The 27,534-nt window shown below is 37.7% G+C and overlaps 1 protein-coding gene across 3 annotated transcripts in view; it reads left to right on the forward strand.

Annotated features, from left to right (window-relative positions):
- Window positions 1-27,534, forward strand: part of AGTPBP1 (ATP/GTP binding protein 1) — a 233,703-nt gene that overhangs the window by 44,904 nt on the left and 161,265 nt on the right. For all 3 annotated transcript variants that reach the window (XM_036737617.1, XM_036737616.1, XM_036737618.1), the window contains exon 3: window positions 15,068-15,192. In XM_036737617.1, coding sequence (XP_036593512.1) covers window positions 15,068-15,192 — 125 coding nt within the window. The remainder of the gene's footprint in view (window positions 1-15,067; window positions 15,193-27,534) is intronic.

The following is a 27,534-nucleotide window of genomic DNA, read 5'->3' on the forward strand; positions in this document are numbered from 1 at the left end:
TTCTTCCTGTAACTCCCTTAACCTCTCCTCTAAGAATTTGTATGCCTTACCACTTGGTGCATATATGTTAAGCAATGATATTGCTTCATTGTTTATGGTGCCTTTTAGCAGGATATAACGTCCTTCCTTATCTCTTTTAATTAAATCTATCTTTACTTTTGCTTTGTCTGAGATTAGGATTGCTACACCTGCTTTTTTTACTTTAGCTGAGGCACAATATATTTTACTCCAGCCTTTTACCTTTACCCTATGTGTATCCCCCTGTTTCAAATGTGTTTCTTGTAAACAGCATATTGTAGGATTATGGTTTTTAATCCATTCTGCTATCTGCTTCTGTTTTATGAGAATGTTCATCCCCTGCACGTTCAGAGTTATGATTTCTATCTGTGTCTTTTTCTCCATCCTAATTCCCCCTGTTTATGCTTTTATTTCTCCCTTTCCCCTTCTCTTCCTCAACAAAGTTTTACTTTTAACTGCCGCCTTCCTCAGTTTACCCTCCCTCTTTATTCCCCTCCCTTATATTACCATTTCCCACTTGCTACTTCTCCTCTCCCTTCTGACCACCCCCCTACCTTTTCCCCCCCTTCCCCTCCTACTTCCCGTAGGACAAGTTAGATTTCTAAACTTATCAGGGTATGTTATTCCCTTCTTGAACTAGATCAGATGACAGTAAAGCTCAAATACTGCTCTTCTCCCTCCCTTCTTTCCCTCTACTATAATATGTTTTTGTGCCACTTCATTTGGTGTAATTTACCCTTTTCTACTACCTCCTTACTGCTTCTCTCATAGCCCTCCCTTTATATCTCTTACTTATATTTTATATCTTTACATCAGTTAATTTATACAGGCATTCACAACCTATGTATATCCCTTTCAATTGTCATAATAATCTCAAGACTGACTTATATATGTATATATATATATATGTGTATATATAAAACATACATAAGATGATATAATCCCACATAAAGATATAAACAACCTGCCCTTATTGGTTAATAAGGTTTGTGGGGTTTTTCCCCCGGTTACCTTTTTATGTCTCTTTTGAGTTTTGCATTTGGAGATCAAATTTTCCATTGAGTTCTGGCCTTTTCATCAGGAAGGTCTGGAATTCCCTTATTTCATTGAATGTCCATCACCTTGCCTGAAAAATTATGCTTAGTTTTGCTGGGTAGTTGATCCTTGGTTGTAGTCCCAGCTCCTTTGCCCTTTGGAATATCATATTCCAATTTCTCCTGTCTTTTAATGTGGAAGCTGAGAGATCCTGCGTGATCCTGACTGTAGTTCCATGATATTTGAATTGCTTCTTTTTGGCTGCTTCAGTATTTTCTGCTTGAGTTTATAGTTCTGAAATTTGGCTATAATATTTCTTGGTGTTTTCAGTTTGGGATCTCTTTCAGGGGGTGATCGGTGAATTCTTTCAATGACTATTTTGCCCTCTGGTTCTAGGACCTCTGGGCAGTTGTCTTTGATAATTTCTTCGAAGATACTGTCAAGGCTCCTGTTTTCATCGTGGATTTCTGGTAGACCAATAACTCTTAAATTGTCTCTCCTGGATCTATTTTCCAGGTCAGTTGTTTTCCAAATCAGGTATTTCACATTTTTTTCTATTTTTTCATTCTTAACGTTTCGCTTTACTACTTCCTGGTGCCTCATAGATTCATTAGCTTCCACTTGCTCAACTCTAATTTTTAATGAGTTAGTGTTTTCATTTTGCTTTTGAGTCTCCTTTTCCAGTTGGTTGATTTTACCTCTCAGGGTGTCATTTTCTCTCTTTAGATTCTGTATCTCCGTAGCCATTTCTCCAATCTTATTCCTTAGGGACTTGATTTCATCTTCTTTTAGCTCCCTAATTTGGTTTTTAAAATCCTCCTTTAGCTCTTCCAGCAATGCTTTTTGGGCTGGAGACCAGTTCATATTACCTTTCGAGGTATCAGACACGTCTATAGTGTCATTGCTGTCCTGTTCCATATTGGTATTTTGATCCTGCCTGTCTCCATAAAAAGAATCTATTGTCCTTGGTTTTTTTGTATTCTCCTTCATGTTTGTTGTTTTGCCTTTTCCTGCCGTTACTACGAATTTCTACCTTTGGGCCTCAGGGCTCTCTGACCCAGCTTTCTTATTCTGGGGGTTGTGAGTCTAGAATTATAGCCTTCAGTTTCCTGAGGTGTGGAGAGGGGTCTGGCTCCCTGGCATCTCACTCCCTATGGGTGCTCTCCAGCACTTGCTTTTCAGCAATGGTCTCAGCTGTTTGTTGTTTGAGCTGATCTCTGGCACTTCCCCGGGGGAGCAAGATCATGTCTGGGCTCCTGGTGTTGACCCCTGCCGACTCTGCCCCTCTGGGACTAATGAGCGTCTACTATTTGTCCTGTGAAGCCCCACTACTTTCTCCTCTGTTCCAGCTTTCTTTTTTTTTTTTCCCCGAGGAATTCTCTGGGTGAGGCGGGGAGGGATTAGAGCCGTTTATCTGGCCATTATGTCTCCCGGAAGTTCAAGAAACCGAATTTCTGGGCTGCAAGCCTCAGGAGTTGGTGTTTCCTGGCTGGTGGCCTTGCGCTGCCTCTCCTCGCTTCCACAGACTGGTGTCTTGTGTTCGGTGGCCTGGGGATCTCCACCGGTTTCGGGCGCCCAGCTCTCTCCCAGCCTGTCTCCCACGTGGATTTCCCGGCTGGCCGCTTCTGCTTTGGTCTGCAGCAGCTCCGCAGCCGAGCACTCTCCGAGCCTACAGATTCGTGCCTTCGGCCTTTCGGACTCTCCTGGCTCGGAAATTTGCCCCATGCAGACTGCTCGCGGTTTCTGACTCTCTCAAATCTGCTCAAATTCACTTTTTTATGGGAATCTGACAGACTTTGTGAGAGAGCTCCGGTAAGATGCTGCCTTCATGGGGCCATCTTGGCTCCGCCCCCCGACTACAGTGTTTGAGGATAAATGATTAGTTCATCCCTGCAACTTTTGTAGTTTTTATTATTTATAGTTTGGTTCTATTAACAGAAACTGCTTACTAACACAGACTGTTCTTGGAGAGTCTAGTTCTTTTTCTTGCTAAATACTTTGAACAGATTTTGACCATGATAGACAACAAAAAACTTTTAAGCTGTTTTAAAACAATTTTTCCTGTTTTTTTCCTCATAGCTTGTACTACATTGCATTAGGTTGTCATAAAGAAGTTTGGTTTTTTAAAATGTTCTGTTGAGGTGGTAAGTTAAAGATAATTTTTTTAAATTTTTTTTAAAATTTAACATATTTAGTTTTCAGCATTGATTTTCACAAGAGTTTGGATTACAAATTTTCTCCCCATTTCTACCCTCCCCCCCACTCCAAGATGGCATATATTCTGGTTGCCCTGTTCCCCAGGCAGTGCTCCCCTCTGTCACCCCACTCCCCTCCCATCCCCTTTTCCCTTCCTTTCTTGTAGGGCAAGATAAATTTTTACCCCCCATTGCCTGTGTATCTTATTTTCTTGTTGCATGCAAAAACATTTTTGTTTGTTTTTGAACATCTGTTTTTAAAACTTTGAGTTCCAAATTCTCTCCCCTCTTCCCTTCCCACCCACCCTCCCCAAGAAGTCAAGCAATTCAACATAGGCCACATGTGTATCATTATGTATAACCCTTCCACAATACTCATGTTGTGAAAGACTAACTATATTTTGCTCCTTCCCAACCCATCCCCCTTTATTGAATTTTCTCCTTTGACCCTGTCCCCTTTCGAAAGTGTTTGTTTTTGATTACCTCCACCCCCATCTGCCCTCCCCTCCATCATCCCCCCCATTTTTTTTTTATCTTCTTCCCTCTTCTTTCCTGTGGGGTAAGATTCCCAATTGGGTATGTATGGTATTCCCTCCTTAGGCCAAATCTGATGAGAGCAATGTTCACTCATTCCCCCCTCATCCGCCCTCTCCCCTCCTCCCACAGAACTCTTTCCTCTTGCCACCTTTATGGGAGATAATCCATCCCATTCTATCTCTCCTTATCTCCCTCTCTCACTATGTTCCTCTCTCATCCCTTAATTTGATTTTATTTCTTTTAGATACCTTCCCTTCATCTTCAACTCACCCTGTGTCCACGCTCTCTCTCTCTCTCTCTCTCTCTCTCTCTCTCTCTCTATATATATATATATATATATATATATATATACATACACACATAGATATATATATATACATACATACACATTCACCCATATATATACATAAACATATATGTATGCATATTCCCTTCAGCTACCCTAATACTGAGGTCTCATGAATCACACACATCATCTTTCCATGTAGGAATGTCAACAAAACTGTTCACCTTTAGTAAGTCCCTTGCAATTTCTTTTTCTTGTTCTTTTTCTTGATTACCTTTTCATGTTTCTCTTGATTCTTGTGTTTGAAAGTCAAATTTTCTATTCAGTTCCGGTCTTTTCACTGAGAAAGCTTGAAAGTCCTCTATTTTATTGAAAGTCCATATTTTGCCTTGGAGCATGATACTCAGTTTTGCTGGGTAGGTGATTCTAGGTTTTAATCCTAGCTCCATTGACCTCCAGAATATCATATTCCAAGCCCTTCGATCTCTTAATGTAGAGGCTGCCAGATCTTGGGTTCTTCTGATTGGGTTTCCACAGTACTCAAATTGTTTCTTTCTGGCTGCTTGCAGTATTTTCTCCTTGATCTGGGAGCTCTGGAATTTGGCAACAATATTCCTGGGAGATTTCTTTTTGGGATGTATTTGAGGAGGTGATCGATGGATTCTTTCAATTTCTATTTTGCCCTGTGGCTCTAGAATATCAGGGCAGTTCTCCTTGATAATTTCTTGAAAGATGTTATCTAGGCTCTTTTTTTGATCATGGCTTTCACGTAGTCCAATAATTTTTAAATTCTGTCTCCTGGATCGATTTTCCAGGTCAGTGGTTTTTCCAATGAGATATTTCACATTATCTTCCATTTTTTTCATTCCTTTGGTTCTGTTTTATAATATCTTGATTTCTCATAAAATCACTAGCTTCCACGTGCTCCAATCTAATTTTTAAATTAGTATTTTCTTCAGTGGTCTTTTGGACCTCCTTTTCCATTTGGCTAATTCTGCCTTTCAAGGCATTCTTCTCCTCATTGGCTTTTTGGAGCTCTTTTGCCATTTGAGTTAGTCTGTTTTTTAAGGTGTTGTTTTCTTCAGTGTATTTTTCAGTATTTTTTTGGGTCTCCTTTAGCAAGTCATTGACTTATTTTTCATGGTTTTCTCGCATTCTTCTCTTTTCTCTTCCCAATTTTTCCTCTACTTCTCTAACTTGCTTATCCAAATCCTTTTTGAGCTCTTCCATGGCCTGGGACCAGTTCATGTTTTTCTTGGAGGCTTTTGTTGCAGGCTCTATGACTTTGTTGTCCTCTTTGGGCTGTATGTTTTGGTCTTCTTTGTCAGCAAAGAAAGAATGCAAAGTCTGAGACTGAATCTCCGTGCGTTTTCGCTGCCTGGCCATATTCCCAGCCAACTAAGTTGACCTTTGAGTTTTTCAGTGGGGTATGACTGCTTGTAGACTAGAAAGTTCTATGTTCCACGTTTGGGGGGGAGGTGCCAGCTCTGCTACACCAGCACTGCTCCTTCCCCAACCCCCAACCCGGACTGGGCTTAGATCTTCAGCAGGCTGTTGCACTCCTGCTCTGATCCGCCACTTAATTCCTCCCACCAGGTGGGCCTGGAGCCGGAAGTAACAACAGCTGTAGCTGCCCCACCTCCGCTGCCCCCCCCCCCCCCGGGGCTGGAAGCGGAACCGCGAACTCCTTCTACTCTGGCAGCTTTTCCCACTAACCTTCTCCGCAGTCTTTGGTGTTTGTGGGTGGAGGAGTCTGGTAACTGCCGCAGCTCACTGATTCAGGACGCTAGGGCCCCCTCCGCCCGGCTTCTGGTCTAGATGGTCCACGCCGTTTAGGCTGGGTTCTGCTCCACTCCGTTCCCAGTTCCCAGCTGCCAGCTCTGTGTGGGATAGACCTCACCCAGAGACCATCCAGACTGTCCTGGGCTGGAGCCCTGCTTCCCTCTGCTGTTTTGTGGGTTCTGCCGTTCTAGAATTGGTTCATAGCCATTTTTTATAGGTTTTTGGGGGGACTCGGTACGGAGCTCACACTAGTTCCTGCTTACCAGCCGCCATCTTGGCTCCAATCCCCTAAAGATAATTTTCTAAAATTTTAAAAATTATATAAACTATACTCAAAAACATAAGATAATAAGAATAACTGACTTTTTGTGCCCTATAGTTTGTAACACATTTTAATACACATTTTTTAATTTGAGCCTTGCAACACCTCTATGAGGTAGATATTACAGATGTTATTGCTTCCATTTTACACGTTTGAATTTGAAGATTATGACTTGACCAAGGTTATACACTTAGGAAGTGTTTGAACAATTTGAATCCAGGTTTTCTTACTCCAAGTCTAGTATTCTATCCTCTAAGGCATACTGCCTTTAAATGTGGATTAAATCTCCATGTAAAATTTCAACTATTTAGCTTTTATTGAGAAAAATGATAATATAATAAAATTTGACCAAAAAACCTGTTTGTTCTCAATCCCTTTTTTGAATTTGTGTTTGCTAATTGAAGTATTTTCAAAAAAATACTGTTATAGACAGATTGGATATATCTCATAACTGGTTATATCCTCCCCACCAGGAATCCTGTTGCTGTCATTGTATCTCAACAATAGTTTTAAAAGGAAAGAAAGGCTGTATTTATATAAATTCTTTAGAGTTTTATTCATTATGACACAAAACCAGAAGTGATTCCAGTGATTGTAAATGACTAACTGAATTATGGTATATCTGTTATGCTACAGTGTGAGAGTAAATTAATTTGGAGAGATTTGGAAAGACACATAGCAAGTGATGCCGAATAGAATCAGCAGAATAATTACAACATATACATTGACTCTACCAAGAATTCCTTTTAATTTTCATCTTTCCTTGTAGTTTTGAGATCCTCTGTCTTAACATTGTCTCTCATCCTGTACTTTAGTTCTACCTAAAAAAATATTTTTTTTACTGATTCACCAAAAAACACAACCTATTCAAATCAACCTTGTAAAAGTTCCATTGTTTTTACATTGACCCTTGCAAATTTATAAGGATAATCAAGAAATAAAATAGTATTCCTTTTACTGATTCCCATATAATTTGGTTAACAACACATAAACAATAGTTTGGGTTAAATTATACTCAGAATTCTTCTGTTACCAGAAACTTGCCTGCAACCTAAACAAACAAACAAACAAAAGTAGTGGGAGAGTACCTGTGAGGATTTTTCTATAAAACTGTTTCCATCCAGATGTATCTTCTGATCCAGTGAGAAAGTACATCAGGAAGTCATCAAGTTCAGTTTCCCATCCAGGGCAAGAATTCCTCCACTGATAGAGAGCAACTTTATGAGGCTTTTTGTTCTGATTAGCCAGCTCTTATTTTTAGAAAGTACTTCCTTATGTTGAGTCAAAAGTTTGCTTCTCTTTAGACACATTAAAGATGGTAATGAGATGTGTCATGATCAATTCAGAGAATAATAGGCTTATAATTTTTCATGAATTTGGTGCTATGAGAGGTAGTGTGATTTAGTGGATAGAGAGCTTAGCCTTGATGCTAGGGAGGCCCAGGATAAAGTCCCACCTCTTTCACATGCTGGCTGTGTGTGACCCTGGGTAAGTCACTTAGCCTCTCAGTGCTCTAGGCACCTCTCTTAAGGTTATACATTGCAGAGAAGCTGCTGACTTGTCTTGGTAGAGGGAGTTTTTTTTTTTTTTTTTGTATCCAGGAGTTCCCTATATTAATGAAATCACAGATCCATTCCCTATCCCTATCACCTTGTTGCTGTATTCTATTGACATGTAGACCAAGATTTTTTTTTTATAAGCAAGACCATAATATTGAGATTTTAGTTAACAAATTCCTCAGATTTTTTCCATGTAAAGTACTGCCTGAAGAGAGCAGGAGGTTCAGAACAGACAAGCAGAGAGTTTTGTTACTCATGTTAAATTTATTATATACTTAGCTTCTTCTCCTTCCTTACCAAACTGTATGTACTTACTTTTCTGTTCCTTTTTATGTTTAGTAATGTTTAAGTTCGTAATAACAATGAAAATTTAAGAAAAACAAATGATTGCCACCAGGTTTCTTCTCTCCTGTCCTTATTCAGTTGATGTTTTAGAAATGTGAGACTTTATGTTCATCATTAAATTTCATCTTCTTTTTCGTTTGTTTCAGCTCACCCTGTCCCACCCTGTTGAGATAATTTTGAATCTTCATTCTGCCAGCTATTCATAGGATCATAGATTTAGAACTGAAAGGGGCTTTAGAGGCCATCGAGTCCAACTCCCTCATTCTACAGATGAGGATACTGAGGCACAGAGAGGTTGAGTGACTTGCCCAGGGTCACACAGCTAGTAAGTGTCCAAGGTGGGATTTGAACCCAGGTTTTCCTGACACCTGGTCCAGTCCTTTCTCTACCATGCCATGCTGCCTTATCATTATTTCTCACTCTCCTCTTGTCAACAAGAGAGGAATGAGTTGTATAGAGCAATATCTCATGTATCCTGCATCATTTTGGGGAAAATGAGATACTCTACCTGAGTTTTGATTTTCAGGGAAATTCACTTACCTGAAGTGTGAATACAACCAAAATAAAAAGATTATGCTAGGTTATCTCAAGGACTCCTTCCAGCTTTGTCTTTGATTTTAAAGTATTTTTTGATGAACGTTTTTTAAAAATGTATTATATGCCTCATTAACAAAGTCATATTCCAATGTCTTACAGTGGTGTGGGCAGTGACCCTGGGTTCTCAGAGACTCTTCCTTCTTGCCCTCTGTATTTTATGCTGTTGGCCAATTTTTCTACTTGAGTACTTTTTCCTTTTTGGGTTTTCATGATACAGATGTCTCTTGGTGCTTCCCACCTATATGATAGATACCCCTTCTTAATTTCTTTTGTTAAATCATCACTGTGTCCTGTTCTCTAGCCATGGGTTTAACCAGTGCCCTCTTCTCTTCTCTCTCTACACTCTGGTTCTGCTCCCATCGGTTCATTTATCACCTTTATACACAGGGCTCTTAGATCTATTTATCTAGCCCTAGTTTCTTTCCTATACTCCAGTTGTGCAACAGTTGCCCTTTGGACATTTAAAAACAGATGTTCTTAAGCATTTCTAATTTAGCTTGTCAAAAACAAGAATGAATTATTCTTCCTATCAAGTCCACCCCTCTTCTCTTGTACATTACCATCTTTCTGGTCACGTGTGCTCTGGACCTCAGTGTCACTGTTGATGCCTCACTCTTCTTTACACCCTCTCCCCTCCCCCATCCAATTAATTGTTGTGTTTTGTCACTTCTACATCTGCCCTCTAATGTACCACCTTAGCCTTCTAATTCATCTTCTTGAAATTTTCAACAACATTTTATTTAACTGGAATATTAACAAATAACATCTTCAATATGATTTCCATCATTTGTGATGCAAAAGTTGATGCGCTTTGCAAGATTCACGTGAACTCAATGCAGTAACTCCATGTTGCCGTCAATTTTAGCACATTCACTCTTCATGCATTCAATCAAGTGTGTTGCATTTGTGTGATCATTCACTTTCTCCTTTAGCATACCCCAGAAAAAAGAAGTCGATGAACAACACAGAGTCTTCAATGAAATGGTTAACGAGATGTTAATGAGATTTCCTTTGTGTCTAGACTTTAGGGATACCCTGCACATATTCTTCTGCAAGTGAGATCAAATGAGATAGTATTTGTAAAGCACTTAACACAGTGCCTGGCACATAGTGGGTGCATAAAAATGCTTGTTGCCTTCCCTGTCCCTGTTGGCATTTAAAGGCCAGTGAATATTATTTAAGAGGACACAATCACCACCCATTAAAATAGAACTGTATTATCAGATTACTCAATGAACGTTTATTAAATGCCTACTGTCAGTCAGTAAGCATTTATTAAATGCCTTCTGTTTGCCAGCCACTGTGCTAAATGCTCGGGATACAAAGAAAGGCAAAAAACAGTCTTTGTCCTCAAAGAGGACACAACCCAGTGGGAGACAACAGGCAAATAAATATGTACAAACAATTTATATATACAGATAAAATAGGAGATAATTACCAGAGAGAAGACACTAGAATTAAGAAGGATTGGGAAAGACTGCTTATAGAAGGTAAGATTTTAGCTGGGACTTGAAGGAAGCTGGGGGAGCCAGCAGGTAGAGAGGAGGAGGGAAAGCATTCCAGACATGGGGAACAGCCAGAGAAAATGCCCAGAGCATGTTTGTTGCCAATAGAGTAGACACAGAAGACACAATGGAAAGAGTGAGTAGTGTTTGGTTGAGACTTTTGGGGTCGAAGGATTGAGGGATATGGGAATAAGAAATGAGATGGTGGGGGATGGGGTTTGGGTGATGACCTACAGGTGTTCAGATTCACTGGGGTGTGTTAAGTGTGACCATGGGTGACTATGTTAATCATTAAAGGGCCTCTTCTCTTCCCAGGGGTGGCTGGACATCAGTTAGGAGACATGTGCAGCATGAGATGTGGGGGCAGGTGGAAGGAAGGCCTCGAAGACCTCTGTTTCTCTTTTTTCCTCTGAAGGCTGTGTACCAGCTACAGTGTTAGGTGTTGGGACTACAGATACAAAACTGAGAGAGTTTCTGCCACAAAATAAATCGCATTCTACTTGTGTTAGGGTGAGGAGGTTGTATGTTCGTGGGCTATTTTAAAATACAGAAGATATTAAAAATACTGAATAGTAGGGACACTAACAAGTTGAGTGAACCAGGAAAGGTCTTTTAAAGGAAGTGACCCTTGAGCTCAACGCTGAAGAGAGCTGGGAGCTCCAGAAAGCAGAAGTGAGGAGGGAATGTGTTTCAGATCTGGAGGACAGCCAGCCAGGCAGGAGAGAGAATGTCATGTGTAGGGAAGAGTGACCTAGACTCGTTTTGTTGGGCTGGTCTGTGTGTGTGTGTGTGTGGGGTGGGGCATGGGGAGAGGGGGAAGCTTAGGAGGGGAGAGTATTGTGTAACCAGATTAGAAAGTTGGGCTAGAACAAAATTATGAAGGGTTTTAAATGCCAAACTATGGAGTTTATTATTCTAAAGGCAAGGAGAGGCCACTGAAGCTTCTTGAATTGGGGAGTGACGGAGTCAGACTTATTGAAAGTTTTGTGGATCACGGATTAGAGAGGGCAGAGAATGCAAAAACAATTAGGAAGCTGTGGCAGGAGTCTGATACACTGGACTAGAATGGCTGTTATCAATACAGAGGAGGGGACATGAGTGAGCTATGGGGATGAACGAGAGTCTAGAGTTGAAGATGGCAGTCAAGTTGTGGACCTTGGAGTCTGTAAGAATGGTGGTACCCTCTACAGAAAAGAGAAGTTAGAACAGTGGTTGGGTTTGGGGGAAAGATTAAGTTCTATTTTAGCTATGTTAAGTTTGATTTGTCTGTGTAGCATCCAAGTAGGGATGTCCAGTAGGCAGTTGGAAATGTGTGACTGGACCTTAGGAGAGAGATTAATGCTACATATATAAATTTGGGACTCATTTGCTTAGAGAAATAAATTATCATATTGTAAAGCCGGCATAGAGTGCCTGTAGCACAGGAGCTACATTTTAAGACCAGGTATTGTTTGAGGTATTGCTTGGCGTCATGGACTGCAGGAAGGCACTGGCTACTAAGGGGAGGGGGGAGGGAGGCAGGGAGGAACGGAGGGAGGGAGGGGGAGAGAGAGAGAGAGAGAGAGAGAGAGAGAGAGAGAGAGAGAGAGAGAAGCAGGCTACAGAAAGGAATATAAAAGATAAAACTTCACTTAATTCATAAACATCATGGTTTACCAACATCCTAACAAGCAACTTTAATTTAAATAATGAAGCTTTATGATTTATACCTGTGTCAGGTTTGTGAAGATGATTTCATTTTTTCTTTCTGTACTTATTATGCTTAGCTAAAGTCATCAGAGATATTTTAAATTTTTACTCTTTAAAAATCTGCAGTACTATTGATTGGTTATGAAAGTGAAAATTAATGTTTGGTAAAGTGCTATATCAGGACAGCTAGGTGGCACAGTGGATAGAGTGCCAGGCCTGGTGTTAGGAATATTCTTCTTCCTGAGTTCAAATCTGGCCTCAGATACTTACTAGCTGTGTGACCCCAGGCAAGTCACTTAACCCAGTATGCCTCAGTTTCTCATCTGTAAAATGAGCTGGAGAAGGAAATAGCAAACCCCTCCAGTATCTGCCAAGAAAACCCCAAATGGGCCTCACAAAGAGTCAAATATGATGAAAGAACTGAACAGCAAAAAAGTGATGCATTAATAAAAATAAATCATAAATTCAGACAAATTAGTATAATTTACATAAAATAATTTAAATATAAACTGTTGGCTTGAATAGTAAAACAGTTAACATTTTTTAGGATCTACTTGCTTTAGAATAAACAGTTGTCAGCAGATAGTTATATGAAATGACATGGTTGGTTAGAAGAAACTTAAATAATTTAATATATTGTAAAAGGTTGATTATTGGGTTACATATTTAGAAACCAAAAGAATCTTAGATATCATCTAATCTGATTTTCATCTAGATAAAGCTTCAAGTAATAGTTTGGATTTTTGCTAATAATTTAGAATTTTGCAATAATGACTGATTATCAAAGACTAACAGTCATTGTGAGTTCATTTATTTATTTTGTACCATATCTGTGGTTTCCACTCTCTGTGAATACAGATGTGCATCTGCTATGCTACATATACAGGGTGTCCCTAAAGTCTGGGTTAACATCTTATTGACCGTTTCACTAAAGACTGTGTTGTTCAGGAACTTCTTTTTCTGGGGTATGCTAAAGAAGGTGTACTCAATGTAAATCACAGATGCAACATACTTGATTGAACGCATAAAGAGTGAACGTATTAAAATTGTTGGCAGTGTACAGTTATTGCATTGAGTTCATGTGAATCTTGCAAAGTGCGTCAACCTTTGCATCACAAATGATGGAAATCATATTGAAGATGTTATTTGTTAATATTCCAATTAAATAAAATGTTGAAAATTTTATTCATTTCATTTCTTGAAAATATACATTTTTGCCTATGTGTCCAGACTCTAGGAATACCTGTAGTTTTGGAGGGCTGCTTTGGACACTGAGAAGTTAAGGAATTTGCTTAGCATTATCCAGCCAGTATTTCAGAGGTGGAACTTGAACGCAGTTTTTGACTTCCTAGTTTGCTCTCTCTGCTCTGTCTTAATGTGTGGCTCATTACATAATAATTTTCATCTAGCTTATTAGTATAATGTGTATTGAAGTGCCTTTCTTAATTAAGACAGTCATATCCTGGGAGGCTGGATAACATCCTTAGCAACAGTACTGTGGCCAATGTCAGCTTAGTTGGCTCTTGCTTATACGTTGAATTTAAATGAATTTTTCAGTCTTTTCTATACCTCAGCCCAGGATGTGCCACTCTATAAAATCATTCCAAAGAGAGTGCTGCCCTCTAGTGATTATATCTACTTGAACTGTTTCAACAATACCATCAGGAACTCTAGGACCTTGGAATAGCTTGAGCTGAAAGGACCTTAGAAGTTATCTGAGCCAGACAGGATTGACTCATTGGTGCTCATACAGTGATTATTGTCAGATTAGAGTCTGACACTAATCACTAATCTGAGACCAATTACTGAAGAAGCTTTTTTTACACCATACATAAAAAATTGATCTTGGTGATTCTGAGCCTGAGAAAAGAGGGTGGCCGCAGAAGGAAGAGAAAGGGTCAGTTACTCTCATGCAGAGCTTTTCAATGATTTTTTTTCAATATTGTTGATCAAATTTTGCCTTCCGTTTAAAATTGGTTTTGATGAGTAAATATGTACTAAACATATGTGTAGAAAATTTTTTTTTCTTACATCAAGATCTTTTTGAATAGTATAAATATTTTCATAAAATTAACAAATATTTCTGTTAATTAAAATAAAAAAATTTTCAGAATAAAGACTTACTCTTTTCTTTTAGTCTCAGAATTTTCACATTAATTTAATGTGATACAAACTGCTTTCTGTAGTAATAGCTTGAACTATTTAGACATTGTATTCCCTGAGACCAGTTTAAATCTACGTTTTCTCTAATCATTACATTATCAAAGATCAGTGAAATTGTAACTTAATCAAGTAGTGTCTCTGTTAAAATTACTTTTTAATTAAAATACTAATGATATCATTATTCGGTGGAATGAATGCTGAATCTGGAGTCAAAACGTGGGTTCGAATACAAATTCTGCCACCTATTATCTACCTTTGTGACTTTTGTTCAGTAATTTAAACTTTCTGGGCCTAACGTTCTTCATTTACAAAATAAGGGGGTTGGACTAGATGACCTCTGAGGTCTTTTTTAGCTCTATAAACATATGATCCCAAGATACTCTATGATATCTTAAAGTTGAACTTAGAATAGTGGCACTTCTATATTTTAACTCTGGGATCATCGATCTCTGTGGACATTCTAGTACCTTTCTTCATGTTGTTTCTTGTCCTTTGAATGTTCTCTCTCCCTGTCTTTATCTATTGCTTTCCTATTGAACTTTAAAATAATAAGCCTCATATGTTAAATATCATGGCAAAGTGTTAATAGTACAAAGATAGAGATAAAAGATAAAGATAGAGGCTGTATTCCCAAGGAGCTTACAGTCTAAAGGGAAGAAGGAGTACACAAATAACTGATACTAAGGAGAGCGAGATGAGCGCAAAGGCAGCATCCAGTTGGTGTGCTGTGAGGAGGTAACCGTCATGTTCAACTGACTTTTTCCTTCCTCATCTCCCCAGGACCTCGTACAAAATATTGTTGATGTGCTTTTTGCGTACTTTTGCCTCCGTCATACTACCTCGCTTGCTCTGTGAAGGTGAGGAGGTGTCTTATAAACTTCGAATCTCATCCAGCACCTAGCATGGTTGCACTGCATATACGTGCTCAGTACATAGTTGTTAAGTTGAATTGAGTTGAGTTCGTGTTACTTGAGAGTTATATTTAAAACATACAAATATGGCATGAAGTCTAACTATAAAAACATTCTTTCTAGCCTTAGTAGCAATTCTCGGATCGTGGCACTCCTGGCTCAGCTGGAGAAGATCAACTATGAATGTTCAGAAGCAGAAGCTGCCAGATATGTTACATCAAAGATTCTTCACCTGACCCAAAGTCAAGGTAAATTTTTCTCTTAAAACATCATTTTGTATAATTAATTTTTTGTTAACTACTTCTATTAACGAAAACCTAAGTAATTTGGACTACATAACCATATAGAAAACACAATTAGAATTTGTAATCTGTCAAACTAATGATATAAATCAGGGCTGTCCAAAGTGTGGCCTGTGGGCCACTGCGCCCCGCAGTGCAATTTTATGCAGCCTGCCTGTGTTTACTATGGGCATGGGAATTGACATAAATGCTTTAACTAAAGCATTTGTGTCGATTTCTGTGCTTGTGGTGGACACAGGCAGGCCGCATGGGGGCGCACGGCCTGTGTTTTGGGCAGCCCTGATATAAATACTTCATTTATTCATATTATGTAAGAATTATAATGATACAACCTCATACACTGAAAAAAAACTCTTACAAAAAGCTATACACACATATTTAAGCAGTGATCTCATGTAGCTTATCAGCTCACAGACTTTTATGGCTGGAAATATTGTAAGGTCATAAATCTAGAGTTGGGAAGGACCTTAGAGGCAGTTATTTTAGAAGAAGGAAAATGAGATGAGCCCCAAGAACCTTAAGTGAATAGTCCAAGGTTACACAGACAATAAATGGCAGATAAATTATTTTATCCCTCATTTAATTCACAGTGAAATAATTTTCAGCCCCTTTGGAATTGCGTTTCTCTGTTATTGGGTTGATTTCAGAATATTTACTTTATCCTTCTGTAATTGTCCATGACTACAATCCCGCACATCCCTGTCCCCAAATCTGGTATGTCCCTGATTTCTGGTCTATAGTTGTATTTTCCAATCCAAACTAAGGGGTAAACTAGCTAAATTTATCTACCTATTTAAATTTTCTACTTCTCCTTATTTCTCAGCTTGATAGCTCTGTAGAGGCCCAAGTCATCTATACTATGTTCCTTTACTTCTCCTCATACTTGCTGCTCAACTCTCTGTTTTATGACCTCATCATTTAACAAAAACTGCTCTCTCTGGAGTTACCAATGTTCTCTTAGTCGTTAAAATCTAATTGCCTTTTCTTAATCCTCATCCTTCCTGATGTCTCTGTAGCTTTTGACAGTATTAATTGCCTTCTCCTCCTAGATAGTCTCTCCTCTCCAGGTTTTTGGAACATTACTCTCTTCAGGTTATCCCATACCCTCTCAGTGTTCTTTGGTGGATTGTCATCCAGGACACAATCATTAATCATGGATGTTCCCAAGGCTCTTTCCTGGACCCTGTTCTCTTTTTCCTCTACACTATCTCAATTTCATGTATTCTCATGGGTTCAAATAAAATCTTTATGAGATGCTTTCTAGAACTATATCCAACCATAATCTCCTAAGCTAGCTCCAGTCCTGTACTACCTTTTGGACACTTCAAACTTGATATCCTGTAGGCTTCTAAAGCTCTATATGTTCAAAACATAACTTATTATCTTTTCCCCCAAAGCCTTTCCTGTTATTGTCAAGAGCATCACCATCCTCCCACTCTCCTAGGCAGCTCCACTGTCCTTCATTCCTTATTTGCACTCATCCCACATATCCATTCTATTGTCAGATTTTGTAATTTCTACTTTCACAATCTCCCACATACATTATCTTCTCTTCACTCATACAGCTGCCACCTTAGTTAGTCAACAAGCATTTATTAAGTACCTACTATGTGTCTTAGAATAGGCCTTAGACATTTTCTATCTAGACTATTGAAATAGCTTTCTAATTCATCTTCCTGCCTCCAGTGTTGCTTTGCTTCAATTTGTCCTTTACTCTGCTGCCCCTTAACTCCCTGAAACTCCAGTGACTATTTATTAACTCTTTGGCATTTAAAGCCCTTCACAACCTCATCCCTTCCTACCTTTCTTCTCTTCTTATGCTTTACTTTCTTTGTGTACTCTGCAATGCACCAGGCTTATGTACTGTTTCTCACCCAGGACATTCCATGTCCTGACTAGGCATTTTTACTGACTGTCCTCTATTCTTGGCATGGTGTTCCTTCTCCCTTCCAGGCTTGTCATGATTTCTTCAGGACTTACTTCAAACAGTCATGTTCCTGGGAGTTTTCATTGTGGTATTTCTCTCAAGACATGATTGGTGGATATTTTTTATTTTCATTTTGTCCTGTGGGTATAATAGATCTGGGCAGTTTTCATTCATAATTTTTTTGAAAGAAATAAATTTTATTTATATTTAATTTAACCAATATTTGAATACAAATGTTATATAGAAATACTTTGTCAAAAGGACTTTGTTAAATCATAATGCAAATTTTCTAGGCCATGGAAACTTACCACTTAAAGTAGCAATTATAAATCAAAAAAATCATTTTAGGTGGGAGGTTTTCTAAAATTGGACAGTAGGCTTCTGTGGGCTCTGTTGGTTTCTCAGGCCTGCTGGGAGGGAGGTTGGAGGTTGAGGTAGCTTGTGGGATTGGTCACATTTGACCTGAAGGGTGATTTCTTGCCTAGGCCTAGGTTGCTACCACTATCACTGCCACTTTTCCCTGGCATGATGAGCTGCACTTGTCTTCTCCCATAAGGCACAGGTCCACTTTAGAATCTTTAGATTTAGACTTCAGAAGAGTTCAGAGAAGCAGTGAGTGAATCTGTTAGTACATCAGGGCCTGGTTACCACCATCATGACTAGCTCTACCTTTGTCATTTTCCTTCCCCACATTCATGATTTCTTGAAATATGATTTTCATGATCTTATTTTGGTCATGGCTTTCAAGTAGTCTGGTGATTTTTAAATTTTACTTCCTGATCTGCTTTCCATGTCAGATGTTTTAAAGATGAGATACTTTATGTATTCTTTTTTTTCCAGTGTGTTGACTTTGTTTTAATACTTCTTATTCTATCATATAGCCATTAATTTCTTTTTGGTACATTCTCAATTTCAGGGAGCCTTTTGTTTAGGTAAGGTTTTAATATAAGGCAAAAAATGCCTTTTGTGCTGACCTGTAAATTCTTCCAATTTTCTTTTCCTCTAGAACTCTCATTTAATTTATAATATAGTTTTTTAATTCTTCAAAAATATCTTTATTCCTTTCAGTAATGCTAGTTGATGTCATGACAAAGCTGTATTTTTTCTTTGAGGCTTTGCTTGTAGATTTAAGAATGATTCTTTTCTTCTGGGTTTGTGTTGTAGGCATTCCTGTCTTCATAATAGCACTTTACAATTCATATCTTCGTTCCTTCTTTCCTCTCTTCCTTTCTACCTCCATTCCTCCCTTCCTCCTTTCCTCTTCCTTCTTTCCTTGTTCCCTCCTTCCTTTCCCCTTCCTTCTTTCTTTCCTTTCTCTCTCCCTCTTTCTTTCCTTCTTTCTTTCTTTCTTTCTTTCTTTCTTTCTTTCTTTCTTTCTTTCTTTCTTTCTTTCTCATTCTTTAATCTTTCACAAATTGGGACTTTGTTTTTGGAATAGGTTCTGCCAGTTTTAGGAGGGAGTGTTGGGGTCTTGTGCAGTTCTCATCTGTTTTATCTTAGATCCTGTCACTGTCTTCTCTTGGTACTGAGCACTGTGTTTTTCATGGATCACAGGGCCAGATCACATCAAGCTGCTGCAAAATTTTAGTAGATACCATTTCTTACTCTTCTATTCTTAGTATTTTTTTTTAGACTTCAGACTTTAATTTGAGTTTGTGCAACACAACTAAGACTTGCTCTTAGTTGGAGCTCTAGTTGACATTTGCTCATAAAGCCTCTGTCAGCAAGCTGGAAGGTTCTACAGGTTCAGAATAAAAGAACCTTAGTTCTCTCTCTTCCCTTGCCCTCCTTGTCCACCTGTGGACTGAATCTACAATCCTGTTCTGGGGTCAGAGTGAGAACTATAGGTCCATTTCTTGTTTGTCCATCCCAGGTCATTCTATTCTGGGCTAAGTCTGATGATATCTTGTGCAGGGCATGATCAGGGATACATATTTGTAGGCCCAGCCCTGGTCTGTACCTGTAGGGTGAATCCATGGTCTTGGCAGGAAAAATAAAGCACTGTGGTTTTTCCTTGGATTTCCCTACTAACTTTGGTGCATTTCCTCAATCTTTGTTTGAGTAGTTGTGAGGAAAATGGGCTGCTCCATCCTACTATATCAATGTTGCTGGTCTACTTCATTATGTACTAAGGATTTTATTTTTGTTTTTTCGGGTTCTGGGTATGGTAAAGGGGAAGGATGCTAGTGATGATTCCCTTCCTCTCCAAAAAAAGAAGGGAATAAAAGATAGCCATTGAAGCGTTTTTAAAAATGCACAGAAGTAAATAACTTCATTCAAGAGAATGACAATAATGAGACAACATACCAAAACTTATGGGATGCAGCAAAAGCAGTTCTTAGTGGAAGTTTTATATCTCTAAAGGCTTACATGAATAAAATAGAGAAAAAGGAGATCAATGAATTGCGCAGGCAACTGAAAAATCTAGAAAAAGAACAAATTGAAAATCCCCAATTAAATACCAAATTAGAAATACTGAAAATCAAAGGAGATAATAAAATTGAAATCAAGAAAACTATTGAATTAATAAATAAAACAAAGAGCTGGTTTTATGAAAAAAAATCAATAAAATTGATAAACCTTTGGTCAATTTGATTTAAAAAAAAGAAGAAAATCATATTACCAGTATCAAAAATGAAAAGGGTGAATTCACCTCCAATGAAGAGGAAATCAAAACAATAATTAGGAATTGTTTTGCCCAATTGTATGCCCATAAATTTGATAACCTTAGGTGTATAGATGAATATTTACAAAAATATAAACTGCCCAGGTTAACAGAAGAGGAGGTAAAATTCCTAAATAACCCCATCTCAGAAAAAGAAATTGAGCAAGCCATCAATGAACTCCCTAGGAAAAAAATCTCCAGGGCCAGATGGTTTTACATGTGAATTTTATCAAACATTTAAAGAACAATTAATTCCTATACTTTACAGACTATTTGGGAAAATAGGTGAAGAAGGAGTCCTACCAAATTCTTTTTATGACACAAATATGGTACTAATACCCAAACCAGGTAGAGTCAAAACAGAGAAAGAAAATTATAGACCAATTTCTCTAATGAATATTGATGCAGAAATTTTAAATAAAATATTAGCAAAAAGATTGCAGCAACTTATTACTAGAATAATACACTATGACCAGGTAGGATTTATTCCAGGAATGCAAGGCTGGTTCAATATTAGGAAAGCTATCAGCATAATTGATCATATCAACAACAAAACTAGCAGAAACCATATGATCATCTCAATAGATGCAGGAAAAAAAGCCTCTGACAAAATACAACACCTATTCCTATTAAAAACACCAGAAAGCATAGGAATAAATGGAGCCTTCCTTAAAATTATAAATAGCATCTACCTAAAACCATCAACAAGCATTATTTGTAATGGGGATAAGCTAGATGCATTCCCAATAAGATCAGGGGTGAAAACAGGATGTCCACTATCACCCCTACTATTCAATTTGGTACTAGAAATGTTAGCTGTAGCAATAAGAGAAGAAAAAGAAATTGAAGGAATTAGAATAGGCAAAGAAGAAACTAAAGTATCACTTTTTGCAGATGATGATTTACTTAGAGAATCCTAGAGAGATCAAGTAAAAAACTACTTGAAATAATAAACAACTTTAGCAAAGTTGCTTTGATATAGAATAAACCCACATAAATCCTCGACATTCCTATACAGTATTAACAAAGCCCAACAGTAAGAGATAGTAAGAGAAATTCCATTCAAAGTTACTGTAGACACTATAAAATATTTGGGAGTCTGTCTGCTAAGACAAACCCAGGGCCTATATGAACATAAACACTTCTCACACAAATAAAGTCAGACCTAAATAAATAAAAAAAATCAGTTGCTCATGGTAAGGCCAAGCTAATATAATAAAAATGAGAATTTTACCTAAATTAATTTATTCAGTGCCATACCAATTGAAATACAAAAAAATTATTTTATAGAGCTGGATAAAATAATAAAAAAATTCATCTGGAAGCACGAGAGGTCTAGAATATCTAGGGAATTAATGAAAAGAAATGCTAGGGAAGGTAGCCTAGCCATACCACCTATTAAATTGTACTATAAAGCAGCAGTCATCAAAACTACCTGGTACTGGCTAAGAAGCAGAGTTGTGGATCAGTGGAACAGAATAGGTACACAAAACACAGTAGACAACAACTATAGCAATCTACTCTTTGATAAACCCAAAGAATACAGCTTCTGGGCTAAGAATTCACTATTTCACAAAAACTGCGGCGAAAATTGGAAAATGGTAGGGCAGAAACTGGTCGTAGACCACAATATCTTATACCATATACCAAAATAAAGTCAAAATGGATTCATGATTTAGGAATAAAGGCTGATACTATAAGCAGTCTGGGAGAGCAAGAAATAGTTTACCTATCAGATTTATGGAAAAGCAAAGAATTCATGACACGACAAGAGATAGAAAGCATTACAAAAGGCAAAATAGATAATTTTGATTATGTTAAATTGAAATGTTTTTGTATGAAAGAAGCCAATACAACAAATATTAGGAGGGAAGCAGAAAATGGGGAGAAAATCTTTACAACTAGTGTCTCTGATAAAGGCCTCATCTCTAAAATATACAGGGAACTGAGCCAAATTTATAGGAATACAATTCATTCCCCAATTGAGAAAGGGTCAAAGGATATGAACAGGCAGTTTTCAGAGGAAGAAATTAAAGATATCTATAGGCATATGAAAAATGCTCTAAATCACTACTGATTAGAGTAATGCAAATCAAAACAACTCTTAGGTACTACATCTCTCCTGTCAGATTGGCTAAAATGACAAAACAGGAACATGATAAATGCTGGAGAGGATGTGGGAAAATTGGAACATTGTTACATTGCTGGTGGAGTTGTGAACTGATCCAGCCATTCTGGAGAGCAATTTGGAACTATGCCCAAAGGGCTATAAAAATGTTCATGCCCTTTGACCCAGCAATACCACTTCTAGGGTTGTATCCCAAAGAGATCACATAAGTGGGAAAAGGACCCATATGTACAAAAATATTTATAGCGGTTCTTTTTGTAGTAGCAAAGAATAGGAAATCAAGGGGATGCTCATCAATTGGGTAATGGCCAAACAAGTTGTGGTATATGAAGGTAATGGAATACTATTGTGCTCTAAGAAATGGGGATGATACAGACTTCATAATAACCTGGAAAAGCCTACGTGATATAATGCTGAGTGAGTGGAGCAGAACCAGGAGAACAGTGTACACAACCACAGATATATGGATTCTGTGACTAACCCTGATAGACTTCACTCTTCTCAGCAATACAAGGTGCAAAGACAACTCCAAAGGACTCATGATGGAGAGGGCTATCTACAGCCAGAGAAAGAACTATGGATTCTGAATGCAAATTGAGGCACACTTTAGGCTCGCCTTTTTTTTCCTTTGTTTTTTTTTTATTTTTTTGTTTTGCTTCTTCTTTCTCGTGATCCATTCCATTGGTCATAATTCTGATTTACAACTTGACTATTGTGTAAATAAGTTCAATGTGAAGTTATAGGTAGAAGATATATCAGATTCCATGCCGTCTTGGGGTGGGGAGGGGAGGAAGAAAATCTGGAACTCAAAATTATGTGGAACTGAGTATGTAAACTAAAAATAAAAAATCTCAAAAAAAATAAAAATACACAGAAGTGATGGAAGTTCAGAGGGGAAACTAGACAAGGAGGATAGCTTTGAAAGTAATATATTGAATTTATTATGTGGCAAAATGCATACAATAAAGATTTTCATTTCACATATCTTCATTTTTTTTGGTTTACTTTGTATATGGAAATTCCTTTGGGTATTTGTTAAATTCAACATATAAAATAAAATTTAAATAACAGAAAAAGAATGCATTTTCCCTGGAGTCTTGTGAATCTTTAGGCTTTAACCTGGTAGGGAAAGAATAGGAAGGGAAAAAAAACTGCTGCTGCATATCAACTAAGCGACATTTCATTGTCTACAGCAGCAGAAGAAAAGTGGTAGTAGACACTGAGAAAATGCGGGAGACAAAATCCAAGAAAGGAATCTGTAATAAACTTCATGGCCCCAGATGTCTATCAATATACAAAGTATAGATAACAAGGAAGATGAATTTCTGTTAGCATAAAGGATAGTTTCACTTCTTGAATATCACTGAGACTTTGTAAGATGAGATCCATGGAGAGGTGACTCTGGAAGGATACATCTTATTTAGAAGAAACAGGATACGTAAAAAGTGGGTATAAACTGGTCTACTTACTGTTGCTTGCACATTCTTCCATTCCTAGAATAAGTTATTCTTCATCTCTGCCTCCCAGAATCCCTTCAAGACTCAGCTTAAGTGCCACCTTCTACTTTCTTCCCCTCTCAGGAACAAATGAATTAAAATATGTTAAGTGTTTTGCAGACCTTCAAGTGCCATGTAAAAGTGAGCTATCATTATGATTATTTCATTGATGTATGTAGCTTGTGTATACCTATTGTACGTGTTGTCTCCCTGTTAAAATGTAAACTCCTTGAAGGCTAGGAATAGTTGCCCTTAGCACAGTCCCTGATGCATAGTAAGCACTTGATAAATCCCTGTTGTTTGACTAGAAGTTACATTATATGAAGAGGGGGAATGGTAGATAGAATTGGGGTGGCACGATAGCATAAAAAAGAGTGAGGAAGAATGGTGGAAAGCATTTGAGTGAAGGACAAAGGAGGCAGAAATGGAAGCAATATTGTCAGCAGACTAAATTACAAGTTGTCTAGACAAAAAGAGGAAAAATTTGAGTTTTAGAAATATACACCACAATCCTGAAACTGAGGCATGATATAATAGTGGTGGGTCTCTTCATCTAATACATTTACTGGAGTTCTTTCTCTACTAAAAGATGAGTGGATGCTAATTTCTTAACCTGCTTTAATGGTAATTTCCTCCTTGAAATGTTGGAAGAACTAACAAGAGGAAATTCTGTTCTAGTTATGATTGTCTCCAACAAAGAACTGCTTGCTGGGTTTGGAAATGATAATCTTGAGGGGAAATGACCATGACATATTAGTTTTTGTGATGAAGGAGGGGAAAGCTGGGAAAAGTCTAACCTGCATCTTGGGTTTTGGGAAAAAAGGTCTCAGAGAAAGAATAGCTGTGATCCTCACCGACTAAGAAGTATGGAAAGCTATTAGGAATGAAATTCTGAATATACAAAGATACATAATTACAATTAAGAAGAAAAAGAGTTGTCTAAAGAGATTGCTTTGGGTGTGCAGGGAATTTACCAACCAAATTAGATTTTAAAAAGATGTGTAGAAGAGCAAAGATAGGTATTGGAGGATGAATACAAATGTGTGGCACAGCCCTAAGAAGAATCATGTCTGGATGGACTAGATGACCTCCGAGATCTCTTGCCCTTCTAAAATTCCATGATTCTGTAATTCTGATTTCACCATAGAACCATAGAATTTTAGAACAAGAAGAGACCTTTGACATCATCTTGCCCAACCTCTTCATTTTACAGATGAAGAAACAGGTCCAAATCAGTTAAGTGATTTGTCAAAGGTTACCCAGCTAGTTAGTGCAGTGCTTGGACTAAAAGCCAGGTGTCCTGATTCCCACCTAAATACTCTTTCTACTATACTATGCTGGGGTCCTGTGATTCCAAAGAGTTTGGCCTCATTTATAGGTGTTGAGTTGGAAGGTTATCCCTGAGGCTGTCTAGTACAACTGAGACCCAGAGAGTTTGTGTCACACAGTAAGTTGCAGAGTTAAGATTCAAACCCAGGCCTCTGCCTCCAAATCTACTTGCCCTTTCCACTGTACCATGGAACTAACTTCTATGTAAGAAACTTCATCTTCAAGCTCTTGAGATGCATATTTTTCTATAATTCATACCCTGTTTTTATCTGAACTTGAAATTTCCTTTCCTGCTAATACACTAAACTCCTGTAATTTGGCCTTGTTTCTCATGAATGGAGGCGACATGTCCCCAGGTGTTTCTGATAAAGCTTTGCATCATTTCTTCTTGCTTACTCGTCAGGTTTAGTTTTAAAGGAAATAGCTAGGGATGTGTCCCTACCATTTATGAAAAATGAGCACAAAGGGCAAGAACTTAACACATCAAGAAAGAAAATTCAGTGGAAACTTTAAAAACGCATCATCCCCTTTATTAGGCCCACAGCAGGAGCAGTTCATATATTATACTGTAGGCTACTGTATAACTTTCTTTAATTGCTCCAACCTTGGGTTGGATTTTTTCTTTTTCCTTTCTTTTCTCTTCTTTTCTTTTCTTTCTTAAAGTGGTTTGTGGAAGCTGGGGCAGGGGCGCAGGGAGAAGATCAGAAATCATAGTGTTCAGAATGCACAGTGAACAGTTAAGAGTTTACATTTACTGAGATAGCCACTGGGACCTGAAAGTTCTGTAAAATAAGCCATCATGTATTGTATATCTAACTAGTTCCCTTGTCTGTAATTCTTTGAACTACTGTATATCAAATTTCTCTGTAGTATTATTAGTAAATGGCACAAAGAAAATTGTTCAGATAAATTCTAGTGTTATATTTTTGTTCAGAGATAATTTTTTAATATATGAACTTGGCATTCCTTTCCTTTCTTTAAAACCTCGTTATTGAACAATTTGGCAAAATTTCCAGGATGGTTAGGCAATATGCCCTCTTAATGAATTTGATTTTGTTTCAGGAAGTGGTTTAATTTTCTTAGTTTGTAGAAGACTTGAAGAATGACTAGCTAGTCTCTGCCAGAAAGACTGTTTAACTTGGTCTCTAAATTAAGTTAAAGATTATTTTCATTATAGATATTGAAGACATTTTTATTTAGTATCTAAACTATAACTACTCAGTTTTCTATGAAATGTAAGCTATTATTATTTAGTGCTTAAGGTTTGAAAAGCATTTTATGTAGGTGAATATATGTATGTGTACCTAAACTTAAAATCTAATTTGATCGTCTCAACTCTTTTGTTATCCCTATTTTACATGTGAGGAAACGAGTTCAGTGAGGTCAAATGACTTGCCAGGTGTCACATGGTTAGTATGTATCTGAGGTCGACTTCAATCCCAGGTTTTCCTAATGTCCAATATAGAACTATTTACTATAAAATGCTGCCACATTTTGGAAAGCAAAGTGTAGTAACTTAATACTAAAATTAATGATATTTATACTTATTTGTAATCTTGGTAGCGAGCTTTATAATTCTGTAGACTTCCATATTGCTCATAGGAAACTTTGTTTTCGTAGTGAGATAAAATACTTTTCTAGGGCTACTTGTTTATGCCTGAAGTTATGAATATGTGGGGAATAGTTTGTGTTTGATAGTTTGATGACAAATAATTATGTCCTACATGTTTGTTTTGCTAGAAATTATTGATGATTCTTATAAGTAACATATTCTAGAGTCTAGACTTTTGCCATAATATCCTCAGTATCCATGTAACAGTATTTAAAAAAAGTGACTGAAGTGGCATTATGAAAAAAAAAAACATTGATTAACAAATCCTCTAGGAAAAGAGCTCCTTTATAACAAAGTCAGCTACACTAAGATATGGGTAATACAATCTTTGCTAAATCATGCAAAATAGTATTATCACAGATCATATTACTCAATAGCCAGTTTTTTTTTTTGCTAAGTTGCACATGTATGTGCTGTGTAGGACAAAAATGCATCTTTAAACAGCTTCTCCTTGTTTCTTAACAGTGCTAGGTTATAAGCCTGACCTCTAAGTAACATTGTAAAGTTATAGACATTTGTCTTTAACATTTTTACCTGCCTCTTTCAGAGTCCTTTTTTATTCCTCACTGTTGATCTTTACCCTCATCAGTCTTCTCTCCTTTTATCTTTATAACAGTTGTATAAATCAGAGACTGCCCAGTGACATTTTTGAGACCTCTTACTTCTCTGGCTCATTGTCTCTACCCAGATGTGACCTGGGAATGTCCACATTTAGGACTCTTCTATGGGTTGCTGCCAGTTTTCTTCATAATCACTAAGTCTCTGTAGGCTTCTGCCTAGAAGCATTTTCTTTATGGTGTAAAGGACAAAAGGACATGCTCATGAGCTCAAAATGAATCAAGAGGACATCGTACTCTGGAGACCTGTGAAGTCTCCATGGGGTTTGTTTCTCCATGCTGGTGCTCCCTTCCAAGCCCCTTTGTCTTGCATTTCTCTTTTTTGGCCATTGTTTTCAGTATTAGTTGCTTCTTCTTCTTCTGTTCTGTGATGCACTAGGCCAGGAGTAAGCGTTGGCATGATTCTTGCTTCCTACTACCACTGTCCCACAGTCACTAACTTTTCGTCCTTTAAGGCTTTATCCGCCTGTGTCACTCAGGAGATTTTTGTTTCTTTGATTGGTTAGTCTCTTGG

The sequence above is a fragment of the Trichosurus vulpecula genome, chromosome 9 (assembly GCF_011100635.1).
Source record: "Trichosurus vulpecula isolate mTriVul1 chromosome 9, mTriVul1.pri, whole genome shotgun sequence".
Taxonomy (NCBI): Eukaryota; Metazoa; Chordata; class Mammalia; order Diprotodontia; family Phalangeridae; genus Trichosurus; species Trichosurus vulpecula.